The sequence below is a fragment of the Nilaparvata lugens genome, chromosome X (assembly GCF_014356525.2).
Source record: "Nilaparvata lugens isolate BPH chromosome X, ASM1435652v1, whole genome shotgun sequence".
In the NCBI taxonomy this organism is placed as follows: Eukaryota; Metazoa; Arthropoda; class Insecta; order Hemiptera; family Delphacidae; genus Nilaparvata; species Nilaparvata lugens.
In genome coordinates this window covers 61,201,050-61,222,622 of record NC_052518.1, presented here as the reverse complement: position 1 = coordinate 61,222,622, position 21,573 = coordinate 61,201,050, and the positions used below count along the sequence as shown (strand labels likewise).

The following is a 21,573-nucleotide window of genomic DNA, read 5'->3' as shown; positions in this document are numbered from 1 at the left end:
TTTTAGATTCATTTAATTTTTTGAGTGCATCATTAGATAATCTTGTGAAAAATCTAGCATCAATTGATACAAACTATGAAGTTAGGTTTAAACAAATGTGTACTGTATTCAGTGAAAAAGATCAGCAGGAATGTTTTTTAAAAAAAGGGTGCTATCCTTATGAATACATTGACTGTGTAGGAAAATTTGCAGAGACTTCACTCCCATCCAAAGATAAATTTTATAATAGTTTAACTAGGAAACATGTAGATGAAACAGATTATGAACATGCAACTAGAGTATGGCAAGTATTCTCTATGAAAAATCTAGGCGAGTTCCATGATACCTATTTGATAAGTGATGTCTTATTACTCTGTGATGTTTTTGAAAATGCAAGAGAGATTTTTTATGAACATTATGATCTTGATATTTGTCATTTTTTGAGTCTTGCACATTATTCATGGTTTGCAGCACAGAAAAAAACAAAAGTCGAATTAGGATTACTCACTGATCAGCATTTATTTTTTGAGGATAACATAAGGGGTGGGTTACCACTCATTGTGGAAAGATTTGCACTCGCTAATAACAAGTATATGTCACATCTTTATAATGGAAATTACCCTCTAATTACCTTCTGTACATAGACGCCAATAACCTGTATGGCTGGGCGATGTGTCAGAACCTTCCTTTTAATGATTTTAATTTTTTAAGTGATGAGGGAATTGAAAATTTTGATGTTAGAACAATATCTGATGATTCAGAATATGGGTATGCTATACAGTGTGATTTATCATATCCAGAACATCTACACAATGCTCATGACTCTTATCCATTAGCCCCAGTTAGAGATGAAGCTCCAATCAATTTATTTCCACGTTATCAGCAGAAAACAAAAGATTTTGAGATAAGCTATAAGCTTGGAGAAAATGTGGAACGCGGAGCTTTGTATCCAGTAGATAAGATAGGAGCTTCCTTTCCCGTATGTAGCAGTGTTGATGTGGGAGCTTCCTTTCTAGTAGATAATAGTGAAACCATTCTGAGAGAAAGTACAGAATTGAACCAGACTGAACCCGAAGTAACACGCAGAAATTATAAGCTTTTAGCTCATTTTTATGATCGTAAGAATTATGTTTTACATTATCTTAACTTGAAATTATACTTAGAACTTGGTATAAAACAGTCAAAAATCAGTTTAAGTCCTTTCGATGATAAAAGATTTATTATACCTTCAAATTTCATTAAAAGTAAATCTTGAGGTCATAAAGATATCAAGAAATTGTTGGATCAGTATGAATCGGATGGTTCAAGTATTGAGGTAGGTCCGGATACAGACAATTTGGACTAGTCTACTTTCAAAACAAGGAAAACCAGTTAGTTACGTAACCTTGCTAGAAGGAAGTACATGTACCGGTATTGAAGTAAGAAGTGAGTTCGAAAACATTAAAGATAAAGAGAACCTGATTTAGCACAGTTGACCTTAACTGAAATAAACATACTTGTAACCTTGTTAAAAAATATAATCTAGTATACAGTGTAAGTCAGCATATATTCAGCTTTGAAATTAGGTTATAATGAGCTCGCATATACGTAGTAAATTAGCTGAAGAATTACATGGACTTGCACGTCAGAACTTTCAGAGAAGAAGTTATGAAATAAAGAGTATTAATGATCTTATTCAGGCAGATATTGTAGAAATGATTCCTTTGCATAAATTTAATGATAATTATAAATATTTTCTTTCTGCTGTGAACACATTTACTAAATTCGCTTATGCAATAAAATTAAAAACGAAGAGTGCTGAAGAGGTTAGTAGAGCATTGGAATTAATTTTTAAAAATAATCCTAAATAAAAAAATTTTCAAACAGATATGAGGAAGGAGTTTTTTAATGCAAAGGTTTCTGAACTTACAAAAACAAATAAAATTTATCACTATCATGTTCATTCACATATAAAAGCTGCATTAGTAGAATGTTTAAATAGAACTATTAAGTCTAAATTATACAAAAACATTACTATAACTGGATCATTAGGATGGATTGACTCAATAGATAAGATTGTTAAAGATTATAATAATACAGTACATTCTGTCATAAAGTTAAAGCCTTCTCAGGTAAGAAAGAAACATGAACGTCGAATTCTTAATGAGTTGAATAAACGTGAATTGAAAGCTTTAAAGGGTAAAAATATAATCAAACCTCGCTTCAAAATTAATGATATAGTGAGAATTAGTAAACAAAGAGCTATATTTGATAAATCTTATACAATTAATTGGAGTCCAGAGCTTTATAAAGTTATATCAGTTTATGCAAGCATTCCACCTACTTAAGAATTAGAAGATTTAAATAATGAAAAACTCTTAGGTGAATTTTATGAACAAGAATTAAAGAAATCTGAGTCAACTTTAGATGAAATGCAAGTTTATCTTGTGGAGAAAATATTGAAGAAAGTTGGTAAACATTATCTTGTAAAGTGGCTCGGTTTTAGTGAACCATCTTGGATAGATAAGAGTCAATTACTTACTAAGTAAAATATTTCACAATTGACTATATATGCTGATCAACATGACTTTCAGTTTAATATTTTTTAAGATGTGACCTGTCAAACGGTAATATTTGATGAATATATAAGCTCAGTATTTATTATAAATAAATAATAAATAATAAATGATAAATAATAAATGTTTATTTCCCAAAAAACTAAAACTACAACATCAATTACAAAAATATTAAATAAATTACAATATTACATACAATAGTTAGTTACAAGAGGTTCTTATAATGTGTTCTCTACTTGTTTAGTTTTTCTGTGTGGAAATTGACCTACTCCACTATGGCGTACCATGTTCTAGAGTAGGTTTTGTTAGTTTTTTGTGTGTATTATCAATTAGTTAGTGTTTAGTAAGTCATTAGGTTGTTAGTTGTTATTTGATATAATGTTTTCTATGTTCTGTCTTCCTTTGCTCATTAACCAATTGTGTACTATTGCTTTGAACTTTCTAGGAAGATTAATCTGTTTTAAGTTTGCAGGAAGTAGATTATATAATTTTGGTGCTAAATGATTGAAATGTCTCTGGTATAGTGCCTTCCTTGCAACACTGGTGATGAGAAGATTCCTGTATCTGGTGTTGTGGTTGTGGTTTCTAGTTTGAAATGTTGTTGGGTTCTTGTGTAATCTGCATAGTATCTCCTTGGAATAAAGCTGTCTTGCATCCATCACGTCAAACTCATTGAATAGCTGGTCTGATGAATAGCGTGGAGGCTTCTGGTTGATGACCCTCATGATCAGCTTCTGCACCCTGAGGAGCGGTTCAATGTGCAAGAAGCTTGCACCTCCCCATCCCACAATCCCATACAGCATGAGGGACTGCGCTAGAGAGAAGTAGACAACCCTTAGACATCCCTTGTCGACCAGTGTCCTCAGAATCCTGAATCTGTAGATGGTCTTCCTCAGTCTCCCGCATAATTCATTGAGATGATGATCCCAGCGCAGAAAAGAGTCCATAGTAACTCCCAGGTATTTCTGTGTCTGTTTCCTGTGAACTGTGTATGAAGTGTTATTCCATTGATTCTTGATTACTATCTCATCTCCTGTTGGCTGTCCATGTTGAGTCACCGAAAAGGTCAGAAAGAAGGTTTTCTCATGGTTCAATGTTAGCAGATTTTCAGCCAACCAGTGAGACACCCTCTGAAGTCCAGTCTCGGCTTCTCTCCAGGTCATCTCCCAGGTCGGTTCAGAGAACAGTATAACAGTATCATCTGCAAAGGTGGTGATTGATCCATTTATTACCATGTTGCATAATCGATTTATGTAGAGAAGGTAAAGAATTGGTCCTAGTACTGTTCCTTGTGGCACTCCAAACTTTACAGTCAGCTTGTTGCTTATACATCCATTGACTCTGACACATTGTGTTCGGTTTGATAGGTAGCTCTTGAAAAGATTCCATGCGACTCCTCTTATTCCATAGTTATCAAGCCTTGAAAGAAGAATGTCATGTGACACCGTATCAAAAGCCTTCTTTAAATCTAAGAATACTGCTAATGGTTTCTCTTCAATGTTTATTTTATTGGCAATCTGAGTGGTCACATAGTGGATAGCATCATTTGTACTGCGACTAGATCTAAAACCATATTGGTTTGGCGATAGAAGATTATTTTTTTCAAGAAAGCTGATCAGTCTTGTTTTGATACACTTTTCAAAAGTTTTTGATAATGTACTGAGTAATGATATGGGTCTGTAGCAATTCATATCTTTCTTATCTCCTGTTTTGAAGATTGGACAAATGACAGCTTCCTTAAGACACTGTAGAAAAACACCTTCCTCAAAAATTCTGTTTTCAATATGTGTTAAAGGCTTGGCAAGTATAGTATTATTCTGTTTGAAAAAATCTGGTTTTAAATTATCGAGTCCAGGTGCACTATTAGCTTCAAGACTATTAATGATTTTTATCATTTCGTCCTCACTGACAGGTGTAAAGAATAATGACCGGCAGACTATCTGATCAGCTGCCGCATGCTCATCTGCGCCATTACAATCGCTATTTAGAATGTCCTGGGCCAGTTTTGATCCAATACTAATAAAAAATTCATTGAAAGAATTTGCCATATCTTTATCATCATCTCCCAATTTCAATTCTCTCCCTCCCAAGTTGATTTGGTGGATTTGTGTTCTTGGCCGTTGCACTTCGGTTATTTCTCTTATTACTTCCCATGTTTGCTTAGAGTTGCTGGAAGTTTCAAATCGCCTTGAAAAGTATTGTTTCTTTGCATTTTCTATTACAGTTGTTAGTAGATTTCTGTACCTTCTATAATACTCTCTAAGCTGTAGATTCGCTGTATTATTCTTGCTTTGCCTGTGTAATTTATCTCTCTTCCTTATTGATGTAATTAATCCATTTGTAATCCAAGGCTTAATTTTTCTTTTTGTGTGCGATACTCTATTAATAACTTTACATTCTTCTGTGTATTTCTCCAGTATTTCTATCATTTCCTTCAAAGCACTATCAGCGCATTCCTGCAGGTACACGGAATTCCAGGTCTCATTCGTTAGTGCTAATGAAAGTTTATTATAATCAATACTTTCATAGTAGTGTTTTCTTCTGTTGTGATTGTGTTCCACCGCATCATATTTGATTCCCAGAATAGTTATAAAATGATCTGTGATAGAATTTGGGAAAACTATTGGTATTATATCTTTTTTAAAGTTTATCAGAATATGATCTATACATGAAGCACTATTATTTCCAATACGAGTTGCCTTCTTTATACAATGTAGGAATCCATATTCACTGAGTAGATTATCATAGTCTTCCAGTTGCCTGTGCTGATTTGGTTCTTTTGTGTTGATGTTCAAATCTCCTAGAACGATATGAAAATGCTTTCCATTATCATCCAAAATCTGCCTCAGATCAATGAGAAATTCTGTTAAGTCCAAGTGTGATGGAGATCTATATAACGCTGTTATAACAAAAGTATCTTTCCCAATTTTTAAATGCATATTCAAACAGCTGGCTTGCCTAACTGCAATATCTTTTATTTCGACAAAGTAGTCGGATTTGACATAGATTATTACTCCATCATTCTGTAGAATATTGTTTTCTGTTTTGTGGCAGGTATAATTATTAATTGATTTCAAGGAAACACCACCAGCAATCCAGCATTCCGTTAAGACTATCACGTCGAAATCTACGTTCAGGTCTTCCAGTTGAATAAGAAATTCTTCAAAATTTTTATTGTAGCTTCTGATGTTGAAATTGATGATTTTCAAGTTGAAAGGTTGGATTGTATTGTTGACATCTTGTGAATTTGGAATCGAAAAGTCTTCAATGTCTAATAAATCCAAATCCTCCATCAAATCAGCCATTTTTGTTTTTGTGTTTATAATTATTTGTGTGCCAATTGTAGATATCCTTGTCCTCAACTGATTGTATTTTTTGAGTTAATGACAACATGAGATCTTGCTCTCCAATTGTTAAATATCTGAATGAGTTGGTATGCCTACTAAGTGCTACTATTATGTGCTGAATGCTATTGTAAATCTTGAGTGGTTTAGTATTTTTCCTCACTAGGATAACATCTTTAAACGTTAGACCCTGAGCTTCATGTATAGTTAGTATTGTTAATGAGCCAGCGGGAGCCTTGTTTTTAACAGCTTCCAGTACCATTTGTTTTTCTGATTGCGTGAATGTGAGGATTAAAGTTTGTGGTTGTAGGTTGTGAGGTTCTCCGTTAGTTATTGTTGGTTTAATTGATCGAATAATGTTATTTGTAGTGCAGATATCATTGTAGTAGTTAGACAACAGACAGCACACATCCATTGGACACCTGTTGGTGACTGATTGGTAAGAATCTGGATCCGCGAAAACAGAAATATTTTTCCAGACTGCTGGTAAACCACTTTTCTCGATGTAAGATATTTGTTTTGAGTCTCCAACCAGTACTATCTCGTCTGCGCCTGTCAGCTCAGAGACGAATCCCACGAAGCCGGCGTGCATAAGGACAGCTTCATCGATGAATACGCGCTTATATTTTTTGTGGCAGCCATTAATTAGAAACGACGTCATGGTTCTGTAATTTGAATTGATGATTGAGTTGAATTCATTTCCGTGTTTCTCCTGTATAGTTGATCTTATTCCTTTGATTGCGGCTCTTGTTTGAGTTAGTATGAGGTCTTCCATTGGTCGATGTTTATCAACAATTAGATGTGTTTTTCCGCTCCCTGGAACTCCATCAATCCATCTGATTCTTGGTATCTTGCATCGAGATATATCAATTTTCGAAACAGCATCCAACAGTTCCTCATTAAGCATCACTTGAGTGTCTCGACTAACCATAATATATTTTTCATTGGTTCTAAATCTGCGAGAACTGTTGTCAAATGATACGTAAGCTCCGCCTCCCTCCATACTCAATCCCATTCTATATTTTGAAGTAGTTGGTAGAAGGAACATTTTTAATTCATTATCATAAACATTCATACTCCTCAATTCAATTTCTCTGAAGACCGACGATGAAGCATGAAGATTTTTGGTTTGAAGTGTTAAAAGAGCTTCTTTGAAAATATCTGCGTTTATTTTATCATATTGCTGTAAAAGATTTTTCAATTCAATCATGCAATTTAGAAAGTTATGGTGCTTGCTATCTTCTGGTAGATAACCTCTTGGGCATACTTTTCCTTCTGGCTGATATGGTTCTGGAATATTGAGAAAATTCATGCTGTTAGAGCCCCTATGATGAAATATATATTTTAAATGATTAGTTGATAAGATAAAGATATTATAAAGAGACATTTTAATGAATTATGTAAATATGATTCTGTTTCTTTAGAGAAAATGCTGAGAATACAGAGTTATCGATGTAAACTAACTGAGCTATTGGAGATGCATCAAGAGTTATTGAACCAATTAGCAGAAAAAGGATGGACAAGTCTACAATATCTAACATTTGTGAGAGACTATGAAAAATTAGGAGTTTGGCATAGTGATGAATATAATCATATTTTAGTTTGTGATTTATATGGTACAACATATAATACTCACATAGATAAGGATTTACCGGACTCATGGAGATGTGATTGCTCAAAACTGCAAGAATCTATTGACAGAATTGGAAAAATTATAACAGAAAAGAATAAACATTTAACAAAAGAACAATTAAATAAGCTTATCTGGAATTTTTTTATGAATGTGCATATGAGAGTGGGCTAGAACAGGATTGACAGTATATGTTTAATTTTCAGATTGCTGATGGAATCATTCAATATTAACCATTTTTCAAATAAAATTGATAAAAAATATAGGTGTTGTTACTTTGAACTCGTTGACAAAACAGTATTTGAATTGAATAAATTTGGGAAAGTAGGACTAAACTTGAAGAATATTTAACATTTATAAAACCTGGTAAAAGTGAAGAAGAAAAATCAAAACATATAAGTGTATGCTATATTATAAGTAAAAATATAACTGAAAGACATCAAAGATGTGAATTAAATGAAATCCCTGAATTTTGCTACTGTAATTCGTTAGGCTGGTTAAATATTCAAATGTGTTATTTCATTGATGATAGAACAGATGAAAACACTGATAAGATAAGATTCACGTTTGAGACTATGAAAATGTGTGGAGAGTCAGCAATGTTGTATAAACCATAAATTCAACTTTTTTACAGAAATCATGATGAACTCGTCAATTGAGGAGAGAATAAAACTATTAAATACTTTAGCTTTGAATGAGAAAATTGATTGTAATAGTAGTAGTAATACTTGTAGAGGTTTAAGGGATTAATGTATTAGTTGTAAGTTAAAAATAAATAAATGTAAAATGATTATAACTATCAACAAAAGTTTGAAAAATAAAGTTGATATTGCACAAATTTTTGATTATCGTATACCATATTTAATGAATATAAACTATATACTTCAATTATGTGAAGATTTATCAAAAATAAATGCTGTATAATGTTTCTCATTCTATGTTGATTTATTGATTTAAACCAAGCTACTCTAGTTGTAAAGGTATGAGTAAGTTCGAATAATGTATGAAGCTGGTTTAGTCTGATTGAGTATGTACACATATAATCGATTGAACAGTAGTAAGGAAGCCTTCATACTAACAACATGGAAAATTATGGTAGAAGAGAAAGATATTTAAAAAAAAAAATGGATTAGCTATAGTAGATTTTGATGAATTGGTTGTTAATTCTTGTTCCACTGAACAGGAAAATAAAAATGAACATGAAAGTTTATTTCCTAGCAATGTTAGAGCATTAATTGTAGGTCCATCAGGATGTGGAAAATCGAATCTAGTATTGAATTTAATTTTTAATACTGATGGACTTAGCTTCACACATCTATATCTATCCAGTAAAAGTTTGAAACAAGATAAATACATATTTCTAGATGAAGTATTTTCTAAATTAAGCAGAGTTAAGTTTATAAAATCAAGTGATATGATTAATATTCCGCATCCAGCCAAAATAGCGAAAGATAGCCTAGTTATGTTTGATGATCTTCAAACGAGTAACCTACCAATAATAAAAAGCTATTTTTCAATGAGAAGACATAATGGAGTGAATACGCTTTATCTTATTCGAAGTTATGCTTGCATACCAAAGCATTTACTGAGAGATAATGCTAATATTCTGATGATTTTCAAAATGGATCCTTTAAGTCTAAAACTAGTTTATCGTGATTTTGTTAATGTTGATATGGATTATAATAAATTTAAAAGCATGTGTACAGAGGTATGGTCTAAGGGAAGTCATTATTTTGTTTCTATATTTACAGACTGTAAGAAACATAATGGAAATTATAGAGAGAATTTAAATGTTTTTATAACAAATTTTTAACATACGGAAATTATTCTAATTAGGTTAACACTATCATTGATAGGCTTCAGTTAATAACAAACCTTCATAAGGTAATGTTTAAAATGGGTGAAAGAAAACATATACATGTGAAACCAAATAGAAGAACTAAGAGTCAAGGAAGGAGAAATAGAGGTAAGATAAGTCAATCAGTTAATAATGATATAATCAGGAGTAACTTGAATGCTGATAATCGATTGGAAAATCAGTTACAAAGTTTGAGAAATTCAATAATCAAAAAATATAATAATCTGAAAGGATTACAATCAGAGACTGCAGTTAACTTGAAGAAAAAATACGAGCCAATAATATCACTGTTAGAACAGATTAAACAATCTAATTTGGAAATACAGAAACAATTTGAAGAGGATAAGAATCGAGAATATGGAATTAGTGATGATGAGAATATATATGAAATCTCATCAGATGAAGAAGGAGAAGAGGAAGAGTAAGATGAAGATGAAGAGGAAGAAGAAGAAGAAGAAGAAGAAGAAGAAGAAGAAGAAGAGAAGAAGAAGAAGAAGAAGAAGAAGAAGGTGAAAGACATAGTTCAGTTCATATGAAACAAGAGAGATTTGAGCAGGATGAGGGAGAGGAAACGAATAATGAGGGAGACAATAGTAGAATAGTGTACGATGAGACTAGCTTTACTCATAGATTAACACCACTAAGCATCATGTTAGATAAGTATATTAGTGAGTTTCATGATTTGAAACCTAAATCAGTAATGTATGGAATACAATTTCATAAGTATACAAGTTCTTACTATATGGGAAGAAAGATACCATTAATATTCAATAATGATTATTTAGTTATAGGAGAATCAGTACAGATTGAAATTAAATTGAGTCAAGGTTTGCTGGAATTACTATTTAAAAGTAAACCAGATATTAACCTTATTAAAACTAATGATTTCAAGAAATATAAAAGGCTATTATTGTTTACAGATCTTACCTCTAACAGGAATTTAAAACAAGTAAATGGTATGAAATCAAAATTAATTCAAAGACTACTGTTTCCTACGCAACGACAAAGTTCATGATTAAAGAAAGGTAAAGGTCTAACTTTTATTAAGAACATGAATCCAAACCGTACTTATATTTATTGGGATGATGTAAATGAGCTTATTTCAAGGTTAGACTTGTTGATGAGATCTCAACAGACAGGTCATGACAGTCATCAAGTTGAGATTGCTAGTATCATTGAAGAACCACGTGAGTTCGGATATATAATATAAGCAAGATTATAATAATGAGTATTGATAAGTTTGGACAAATGCTTATTAACAGGAATTCTGCTAATCAGTATAGAACTAATATAATAAATACAAGTAATTCTAAAGTAGATCTGCTAGAGAAGGAAATTAAAAATATTCAGTTAAACTTTAAAGCAGCTGTAAGAGATTTGTTTGATAATGATAAATCGAATTTTATATCTAGAAAAGAGTTTAATATTGAAAAAGCAACATTGGTAAGCTTAGAAAATTTAAATATTTAAGTATTTTTCCAGAATTAGTATATGGAAACACAGATTTTCAGGAGAAATTAAATTCAGCATATATAAGTAATAATGAGAAATCGAATTTTATATCTAGAAAAGAGTTTTATATTGAGAGAGCACAACTTGTTAGTATTGGAGATCTAAATATGATGCTACAAGTTGTGAAAGATAGCATGGGTGATATTATTTTTGATAATAATATTTTCATAGAAAAACTCAACACAGAAATAATTAAATTTACTTATTATTTAATCAGTGAGTGTCTTACTGCATCAAAAACATTTGATTGGAAGAGTCTACAAGAGAGGGGGCTACCAGATTATCACATAATAAATGAGTTTTTTAAAATGATTAACATTTCAGAACCTGAGGTGAAATATGATGAGACACTTTTAAATAGACCGCTCCAAACTGGACTTTTGAAAAGATATGATGACTACAATATGACTCTAAATGATAAAAAGACTAGGTCTTGATGTGAGCAAGAAACTGAGAACCTGTTTGAGTTAGCAGCCGAGAGAAGAAGAAGAAAAAAGGTAGATGAGAGAAGAAGAAAAAAGAGTAGGGTAGGTCAGTACAGATGTAAACAAGCTTTCATTCGGCTTCTCGCGCAAAGCTTCAAAACAATATTCCAGAGTATGTCAGCGTGGATGTAAACAGAGTTCCATTCATTGTTAAAACAACATTCCATACATTTTCCTTCTATAGATAAGAAGTAATAATACATACTTTTTGCTATACACTTTTTCTAATGCAAGAAATAAAACCATCAATCTACTTACATTACATAGCCGGTATTCTGCTTGCTAAAAGTAGCAGGGCGGCAGGGGGCGGCCTCATAGGGGGCGGTAGGGGGGCTTGTTTGGAAGGAGGATCTTGCAAGTGATATGTCTACATATTTTTTTTAAATAAGTACTTGAACAAAAATGGAGGTCTTCTAGTGGGAGGTTTAGGCAAGGGGTCTTCTCGCGCGAAGTGTGGGGGATTGATTGGAGGGGGATTCTACAATTGGTACGCCCATAAATTTGTTTTTTTCAAATAAATACTTGAACTAAAATGGCGGTTTTCATATCGGTGGGAGAACTGGTCCAGGCAAGGGGTTATAAAATGGAGTTTTCCTGCGCGGAGCGCAGGGGGATTTGGGCGGGGTTTGGAGCCCCCTTGGGGGCTTAGGCTCCGCCCCCTAATTAAAATACTGCTCTGTGATTGGAGCACAGTATCTGCAAGAATACACTACTCCTTTGCATGATTTATGATCTTATTCAAACCATCCATTCTTTAAGATATTGTTATTAGGATCTCTTCTGAGTCTAGAATGCATTTTGTCCTACGTGATTATTGATCTTATGATGCCTTCAGATATCCAGGGCTTCAGGGGACGAGGTCTGTTAGGTATCTCTTTTACCTTCTTGCATTGATTGATGAGACTGGTCAAACAATCGACAAATTCATTCATAATAGTGTCAATGCTTCCATTCACAGTATAGATTTCTTCCCAATCTTCATTCCTTATGTGTTCCAATAGTGCATGATAGTTGGTTCTAGTTAATGTGTTTATCAATACGTTTCTATTATCCTTATTGATAGGAACCTTCACCAAGTTCAGTACAACTGCGTAGTGGTCAGTTATGGTTGTCCTAAATATAGCTCCTCTAATGGACATTATTTTATAATTTATATGAATTTTTATAAAAAATGTGGTCAATGCAAGAATTTGTTGTGGTTGTTACTCTAATATCACCAATTCCCCCCTTCAATTTCCCAAAAATTGAGGGGGGCATAATTGACCCCCAAAATTGAAATTTCGAAAAATCAATAGTTTCCCCGATGCCTGCTAGTACTCTTACAGACTTTCTGAAGAAAATTAGTATTGTCACATGTGCCAGTTTGGGGAATTTTTCAAATTTTGATTAAAAAAAAACTGATGAAAATTTCATTCCCCCCCGCACCACCTGCAACAAGGTCGAAATTTTATCGTGAGAATCCAGTTATGTTAAGGCGCTGAACAAAAAAGTTCCCTTGCACTTTGCTGAGAAATGTGCGGTTCAAAAGTTGAAAATATTGTGGGGGTCCGGGAGCCCCCCAAAAAATGGAAAATTTCCAGATATCATAATTATTCCTATGGTTTCAACCACTCGTTGAAAGAATCCACCACAACAACCACCCTTGTCAGGAGGTTTTCAGACACACTCCGGCTATAGTATATATATGACTCATGCTTTGTGCATGGCGGGGGCTTTGCCCCCTTAACCCCTAACTTGGGGTGGGTTAGCAGCCTCGGCTCTTCGCGCTCAGGCTGATCTGCAGGCTTCGCCCACCTAATCACCTTTTATGACTCTACCTTGTTGAGTAGCAGCCTCTTTGCGCTCCAACTGGAAGAGTAGAGTTTAGTAGGGTAGAGTAGTAGAAATAGAGGTTAGATGAACATCTGGGTCTAAACATTGTTAATAACCTAGCTACCCAGAATGATGCACATCATAGAAGCATAGATTATGTAGGTCAAGTGGAGTGGGTTATGTGGGGGTTGTTTGTTAGAATAGTTCAAGTATATCTAGGAGGGGTAAGGTGGGGTAGGTGAGATAGCATTTGGTATGTTAGGTAGAGTAGGTTGGAAAGCATAATTTATGTAGAGTGGCTTGGGTGGGGTAGGTCAAGTAGATTAACTGAGAGAGGGTTGAGTGGGTAAGCTAGGTATAGAAGGATGGATTGGGTGGATTGGGTTTGGTGGGATAAGTTGAGTAGGCCAGGTTCAAGTTTTGAAATGGAAATTTCGTGAAATCCATAATTTTCCTAGGAACTCCTAGGGATGAGTGGAATTTGGAATCGTCACATGCCCAAGTTTGGATGAGAATTTTTCATATTTTGACTTAGAAGATTTTTTTTCAAATGAGGGGTCTGCGCCCCCTATTGCAAAAATCTATGGTTCATCTGTGCAAGGTGATGTTTCAGGATCTCCTGAGTCAATTGAGCTGGAATTCAAAACTGTAGAAATTCCCCCCTTTTTTCCAAAAAGTGAGTTTGCCACTTGCACCCCCATGAGTGGTATGACTGAACAGGGGTGAGAAGCAGCCTCCGCGCTTCGGCTGGGAGGCGGGCTTCACCTGCCCAAGTAGGTTGGGTATGGTAGTTTATGTTGGGTGGGTTAGGTAGAGTAGGTTAGGTGGGGTGGGATTTGTGATAAGGGAGAGTTGGTTAGGTAGGATAGTTTAGGTAAGGTGGATTAGGTAGAGTAGATTGATTAGGTTATCTTGGGTAGGGTAGGTTAGGGTGTCAAGATTAGGTTAAATAGTTTAGGTAGGTTATTTCAGGTAGGGTGGCTTAGGTTAGGTAGTTCTATTTTGATAAGGTGGGTTAGGTAGGGTAGATTATGTAGGTTATCTTGGGTAGGGTAGGTTAGGTTGTCAAGATTAGGTAAAATAGTTTAGGTAGGTTATTTCAGGCAGGGTGGCTTAGGTTGAGTAGGTTTGGTAGGGTGGGGTAGGTAGAGTAGTTTAAGTAGGGTGCAATAGTGTAGATTGAAAAGCATAATTTATGTAGGGTGACTTAGGTGGGGTAGGTTAAGTAGATTAACTGATAGTGGGTCGAATAGGTAGGTTATGTATAGAAGGATAGATAGGGTAGCGTTAGTGGGATTAGTTTGGTAGGCCAGGTAGAGTATAGGCTGGGTTCAAGTTTTGAAAAGGAAATTTCGAAAAATCCATAGTTCTCCTGGAGCCTGCTGGGACTCCTAGAGACTTTCCTGTGCTGGGTAGGATAGTAATTAAGTAGTTTGAGTTTAGTGATTGCAGTATTGATCGGTGAACTTAGAAACTGCCTTTGCATCTCTCATATGTCTTCCCATACAGTTTTTATATAATAAATGGCCCCATTTCAATGTGCTGAAAATGATAGTTCCTTATGCCTTTGCTATGAAATTGAACATTGGAAAGTTGAGAAATTTGGGGGACCCTGCGGAACACCAAAAATTGAATCTCTTGTATTTGATATTTTTCATTTTCTCTATCCCTTTAAATTCTTTCTTGACATATTCCAACATCATTCTAACTTCCAGTGTGGTTGTAGATTCTTTTAAATTACCGGAGATCACACAGCACCTATATTGTCCCCCCCTTAGTGCCCCCTGGATTAGATTAATTTCAAGTTTTATTATGCAGCATAGACAGCTAGTTATGTGATCTAAACAATGAAATATGATGTGAAAATTACAGAACCCATGAAATTTTGGCTGCAACATTGTGGGTGTCAAAAATTTCTGGGCCAAAATTGGAAAAAATCAGAAAATTGCCCTTACATCCCTCATATATCAATCCATCCAGTTCTCCTTTATGATAAATAGCCTTATTTCGATGTGCTGAGTGAGATTGTTCCTCTTGACCTTGCTATGAAATCAAGCATTGAAAAGTCGAAAAAATTGAGGGGGTCCTTGTTCCCCCAAGGTAGATTCTGTCAATTTTTTTTTTTGTTTCATCACATTCAATTATTGTCTGACATATTCTAACATCATTATACCATTAAGTGTGACTGCAGATTTTTCAAAATTGTCAAAAATAACACAGCCCCCCTCAAGTGCCCCCTGGAATAAGAATAAGAATAAGAATAAGAATTTTATTTGCCATTAAACATATAAACATCAATGCAATAGGCTTCGTCAAAATATAAATTTGAAATACATATTACAATATAATATATAACATGAAAACTAATTATAGCTCACAGTCTAGCAATACTACTAATATCACAGTCTAGAAATTCTCTTAAGTTATAAAATGGATTCTTTTTCAGCCAATTCTTTACCACTAATTTAAAGCTTTTTTCTTGCAAATTTCTTATTGCTATGGGGATTTTATTAAACATTACATGCCTCTGATACATATGACTCCTATGAGTTCTAGACAATCTTACATAGGGTGTGAGAAGGTCACCGTTTTGTCTGGTATTGTAATTATGGTTATCACTATTTTGAAGATAATTTCCCAAATTGTTTCTCACCTGGATTAGATTGTAGTAAATATACAATGAAGTCACAGTCATTATACCGAATTTAATAAAACTCTCTCTACAGGAATCTCTTTGCTGCAGGTTAGCAATAATTCTGATGACTTTTTTCTGTAGTATTAACACCCTTCCTGCATTGCTGCTGTTCCCCCACAGCATAACTCCATAACTGATGAGTGAGTGGAACAGGCCAAAATAGGTCATCAGTAGTGTTTGAGTACCTACGCAATATTTTAACTTCCTTATAAGATAGACTACTCTTGAAATTTTCCTGCATACAAACTCTACTTGCTCTTTCCATGTTAACTTATTATCTAAATATAAACCTAACAATTTGACTGATCTATTCTCACAAACATTGTTCGCCAATGAAAAATATATATTCTCAGTCTTATCATTATTAATTGCTAATCTATTAGATTCAAACCAGGCCGTAGACAATTGGATACTCTCTATTAACCTTGCTGTAACGTCTTCCTGTCTTTTTTGAGAGCACATCAATGATGTGTCGTCTGCATACAGTATTGGTAGACAATTATTAGATGATACACTACAATGAAAGTCATTCATGAATATTAGAAATAGGAATGGGCCCAATATCGACCCTTGAGGTACTCCTGCTATCACCTTTACAACTTCTGACTTCTTACTGTTTATAATTACAACTTGTCTCCTATTCTGCAGATAAGACATGATTACATTTAGCTCACTGCCCAAGATACCATAGTGGCGTAATTTATTCTCCAGAATAGAGTGTGATATGCAGTCGAATGCTTTTTGTAAATCTATTAGACACACACCTGCAATTAACTTATTCTCAAATGCTTCTAATATCCTATTAACAACAGTCTCAACGGCTGTTATGGTAGAATGTTTCGGTCGGTAACCATATTGATGTTCATAGAGTAAGTCATTGGAATTAAAATAGTCGTACAATTGAACAAACATACAGGCTTCAATAATCTTACCTATTATAGGAACTAAAGCTATTGGTCTGTAACTATTAGGCTGCGTTTTATCACCTTTCTTGTAAACCGGAGTTACCTTACTGAGCTTTAAGCAATCTGGAAATTTTCCACCCATAAGAACTGAATTAATCAGAAATGTAAGAGGTGTCAGTATACCTTCTATGAAACCTTTGACAACGACATTGCTCAGGCCATAAATATCACCTGCTGATGAAGTGCTTAGATTTTTTACAATGTCAAGAACCAGCTTTGGTTCCACTTTTTTCCATTTGAAATTATTATTTTCTAAGTTCAAAGGCATTTTAAATTTATTTAACAAAATTGAATGATTCTCAGAAGGTACGTTACTAGCATTAATAGCACATGATACATTTATAAAATAATTGTTTAAAACATCTGCTGATATAGGTGGCTCTTGCTGTTTATATCCAGAAGTTGCTGACTCAGTTTTTATAATATTCCATGCCGCTTTACACAAATTTTTTGCTCTAGTAATACAGTCATCATTGGTCTTAATTTTAGAGTTTGTAATGGCTTTCCTATAATCTCTTTTAAATTTCAAGAAGTTTTGCCTATCTTCAATGTCATGACTATACTTCCATCTATTATACAAAATAATCAGCCAATTTCTCATATTTGCTATTTGAGGTGTGTACCACTTGTTACAAGATTTTTTCTTAGCACTTTCAACATAAGTAATTACAGGACAACATATATTAAAATGATTCAATATTACATTCATAAAATTTTCAAAAGCTACATTCAAATTTTCATTGTAACAGTTCTGAGACCAGTTAACATTCAAAAATCTATTCTTAAGTTCTAATAATCTATCATCAGTTCTTAATCGTTTGGTTACAGTCTTGTTTCGTGCATTCCCAGTCTTAGAATCTTGTACAGAAATCTCCAGCCACACCCCTGCATGATCTGACAATCTTCCTTCACCCAGCAATGATACTTTACATAAATCAGGTTGAATATCAGTGATAATATTATCTAGGCAAGCTTGCCCCCTAGTGGGCAACTTATTCGCACAATAAACATTAAAAGACCTAAGAAGATTTAAAAAATCATTACAAGCCAAACTGTTAACATCCAAGATATTTACATTAAAATCTCCTGCCAATATAATAGATTTACAACATTTTGTGAGAATATATTCCAACAGATTTTCAAGATACACAAAGAAAGTCTTTACATCAGAGTTCGGAGTCCTGTATACATTTATTACAATAATAGAATTCTCAATAAGCTTGATGGCTGAAGCCTCACATAGAAAATCAGTGCAAAGATTGGCTACGTCAATAACTTCAAAAATGTTATCTTTCTTAACATATATGGACGATCCCCCGTGTGACTGTGGTGGCTCTCTACAATAGAAACTAGCAAGCACGTAATTAGATGGCACATAACAATCTATTTCATCTCTCACACACCAGTGTTCACACATACATAAAACATCCACTGGTTTGTTTACAAGTTCAGCTTCTATCATACTCAATTTATTTCTGATGGATTGTATATTAATATGAAGAATAGATAATTTCAATTTATTAATAGAAATATTTCTATCAGCACCACCTTTGAGATTGTTACGGTTATAAACTGGAATCTTATATGAATCACTTGTCGAAATGGCAACATCAGTCACAGTTTGTGTGCATACAGGCGTAGTAATCGAATCAGACCTTCGCTCCTCTACTCTTCTAAAAAAGAACCATGTTGGGGAGTAATAGATGGGTTGCATCCATTTTCCACTAGTATTTCGGGTCTCAGTTCTCTTTCATGCTTCCTGAATACTTTTCCAAATGACTTCTCAACTACCTTTTTATAAATATCCCATGCTAATCTACGTTTTCCTCTTTTGTTAAGGTGCAAGCCATGACCTGTATGTAGTGATCTTTCATATGCCCAAACACTAACAATCTTCACAGATCCCCCTTGATAGAACTTAGGTATATTTCTGATGACTCTATTGATACGATTGATTCTGATGTTTTCTATCGAATTCTCTCGAAGATCGTATCTATATGGAACAGTAGTGAGAATAAAGTTTGTATGCTTGTATGCCTCTATCACTTTCACAAGACGTTCTGTAAAGTTTTTCAAGAGATCCTCTGTATTTCCATCAGCACTGAAACTATTTGTGCCTCCTATCAAAACTACATAGTCACTTGATTTAGTGCTCTCAATTTCACGTTTGCAGAGCATATTCTCGATAACAATCTCCATTGGAGCACCTGGTGCAATGTGGGTGGTAGATTTATAATTTGAAGGTAGTAATTTGTCAAGAGCATCGTTTATTCCTCTCCCATGACTATCAGCCCATATTCTAACATTAATATCTACGTTTGTAGGCGAATCGCAAGAGCTCAAATGTTCACTTCTTGATGTGTTGAAAGCAACAGTAAGATCTTCCATTTGAGATTGAATTTTCCTTGCCTTCTCTAGCTCACTGCCTATAGATATTATTTGGTCCATGAGACTCACATTCTCTTCAAGTAGGAGGTCAAGATGACTTTTGTCCAGACCATAAGGAAGCACATGAGGAATAATTTCACCATTTTCCACACTAGTCTGCGTAGCGCCATCTTGTTTCTGAGTAGAGCCAAGAGTGTCAGTGCACTGATAACCCTCTTCTATTATCAATTTTTCCGTCTGAGTGCTTGCACTGCAGACAGATGAAGTCTTGCCTAATACACCATTACAGGATTGACAGATATTGGATTCTGTAGGAGTGCACTGAGCACTGAAATCAACCATTTCCCTATCCGTAAGCTCTAGAATTCGTAGATCATTAGCTATAGATCTATTATAGCAGCATCCCATTGTTCACGCAAAGTAGCAATCTCTCTTCTAAGCATTTCATTTTCAGTTATCAATTCATGAGGAATAGTTTGAGTATCCCCATCAACGAGACTATCTTCATTATTACAAAAACGGTCCATAACTGAGATAGAAGTGTTTGTCGGTGTTGAACACAAACCAATTGAATCCACTTCTGTGTTTGTGAGAGAAGGATGTGAATGATCATTCTTAATCTCAATGATATCTTTCACCAGATCGTCAGTAACTAGTGTCACTTTACATGACTTGCTCAGGCAGCGCCATACAATTTGCCCAGAAGACTTGACATTACATTTTCTGAATGAATATCCTTTATAAGAAATCTTTTGGTTTCCTTTGTTTGTTAGCCCCAGTATAATTTCTTCCATAATTTTGACGAGGTGATGCTACTTGAGAGGAAAACAACTATTCAGTGATATATATATATATATGCATATGCATACATAGGCCAAAATTATAAAAAAAAACATAATTTTAAACTTAATATTTCAAATACTAATAGAATTTAGAACGTTCTGGAGCCACTGACACGCATCTTCTCCAGCATCATGGAGGGCCGACAGCCCTCCATGATAGGAGTATTGTGGACACTCAGATATAAGGTGGTTCATTGATTGGATTTGTCCACATTGGCACAGAGGATCAGATGTGTATCCCCATGCTGTCATCAGCTCAGCACACCTTCCCACCTGCGTCCTGAACCGGTTAAGGCCACACCACTCTCTACGTCTCAGCTGGGTGCCAGGAACAATGTCATTTGGGTCATCCACAAGGCCTTTGTTCCTGACCTCTCCCTGCAACCATCTCAGTCTCCATAACTCCCTTGCACTTCTAATTTCCTCTTGCTCGTCAAGTCTCAAGTATCTTCTTGACTTGAGGCGCCTTGGTGGAGGGTTAGCCAAATCTCTTGAGACTGGGAGATCCTCATGAATGTGTTGTAACTGGGAAATGAACTTGTTCTTCTTCTCCAACCTTCTGAGATCTGGAGGCATGATATTACTGAGCACAGGCAACCACTCAGTCTCTGTTGGTCTCAATGTCCCACTAATCTTCCTCATAGTTTCATTGAAAACTGTATCAATTTTCTCAACATGTCTGCTGCGAGCCCAGACAGAAGAGCAGTACTCCCCTGTGCTGTACAGAAGTGCAAGACTTGATGTTCGAAGGGCATTCATGTCACAACCCCAGGTTGTTCCCGCAAGTTTGCTGATGATATTTAGCCTTGTCTTCAGTTTATCTCTCAACCCCTGCAGATGTTGTCGATATGTGAGGGATCTATCAAGTCTGACTCCTAGGTAACGGGGAGCTTCCTGATGAGATATTCTTTTGCCACATAACCTGAGATCAATTGTCTTTTTTGCATGCTGGTTACTGAGATGGAATATTGTTGAGACAGTTTTGGACGGGTTTGGCTTCAAGAACCACTGCTGGAAGTATTCTGCCATTAACTCTAAGTCCTCATTCAACACAATTTGGAGCTGATCAAAATTTCGACCTTGAGTAACAAGCCCAATGTCATCGGCATAAATAAACTTGCGTGATTGAGTAACAGGCAGGTCTGCAGTGTAAACATTGAACAAAATTGGTGAAAGAACCGATCCTTGAGGTAAACCATTTTGTAATCTTCTTATAGTGCTGAGTTTACCATAAAGAGACACTCTGCATGTACGGTCTCTCAAAATAGCTCCAAAGAGATTGACGGTTGCCTTGCATTTCAGGATCCTTGCTAACTTCAGAAGAAGACCAGATCTCCACACTGTGTCATATGCTGCACTAAGGTCCAGAAATACGGCTCCTGATTTGAGGTTTCTCTCAAACCCATGCTCAATGTAAGTTGTGAGCCCCAATACTTGTTCCTCACAACTCCTACCCTCCCTGAAACCAGCCTGCTCCTCTGGCAAACACTCATCCATTCTGCTCCCTA

General features: G+C 34.9%; 1 protein-coding gene across 4 annotated transcripts in view; it reads right to left on the bottom strand.

The window, feature by feature from the left end:
• LOC111057680 (UDP-galactose/UDP-N-acetylglucosamine transporter srf-3-like) overlaps window positions 1–21,573 on the bottom strand; it is a 197,221-nt gene that overhangs the window by 126,512 nt on the left and 49,136 nt on the right. For 2 of the 4 annotated variants that reach the window (XM_039443411.1, XM_039443413.1), the window contains one exon: window positions 7,515–7,569. The exons of the other annotated variants lie outside the window; for them this stretch is intronic. In XM_039443411.1, coding sequence (XP_039299345.1) covers window positions 7,515–7,569 — 55 coding nt within the window. The remainder of the gene's footprint in view (window positions 1–7,514; window positions 7,570–21,573) is intronic. 4 annotated transcript variants of the gene reach the window in all.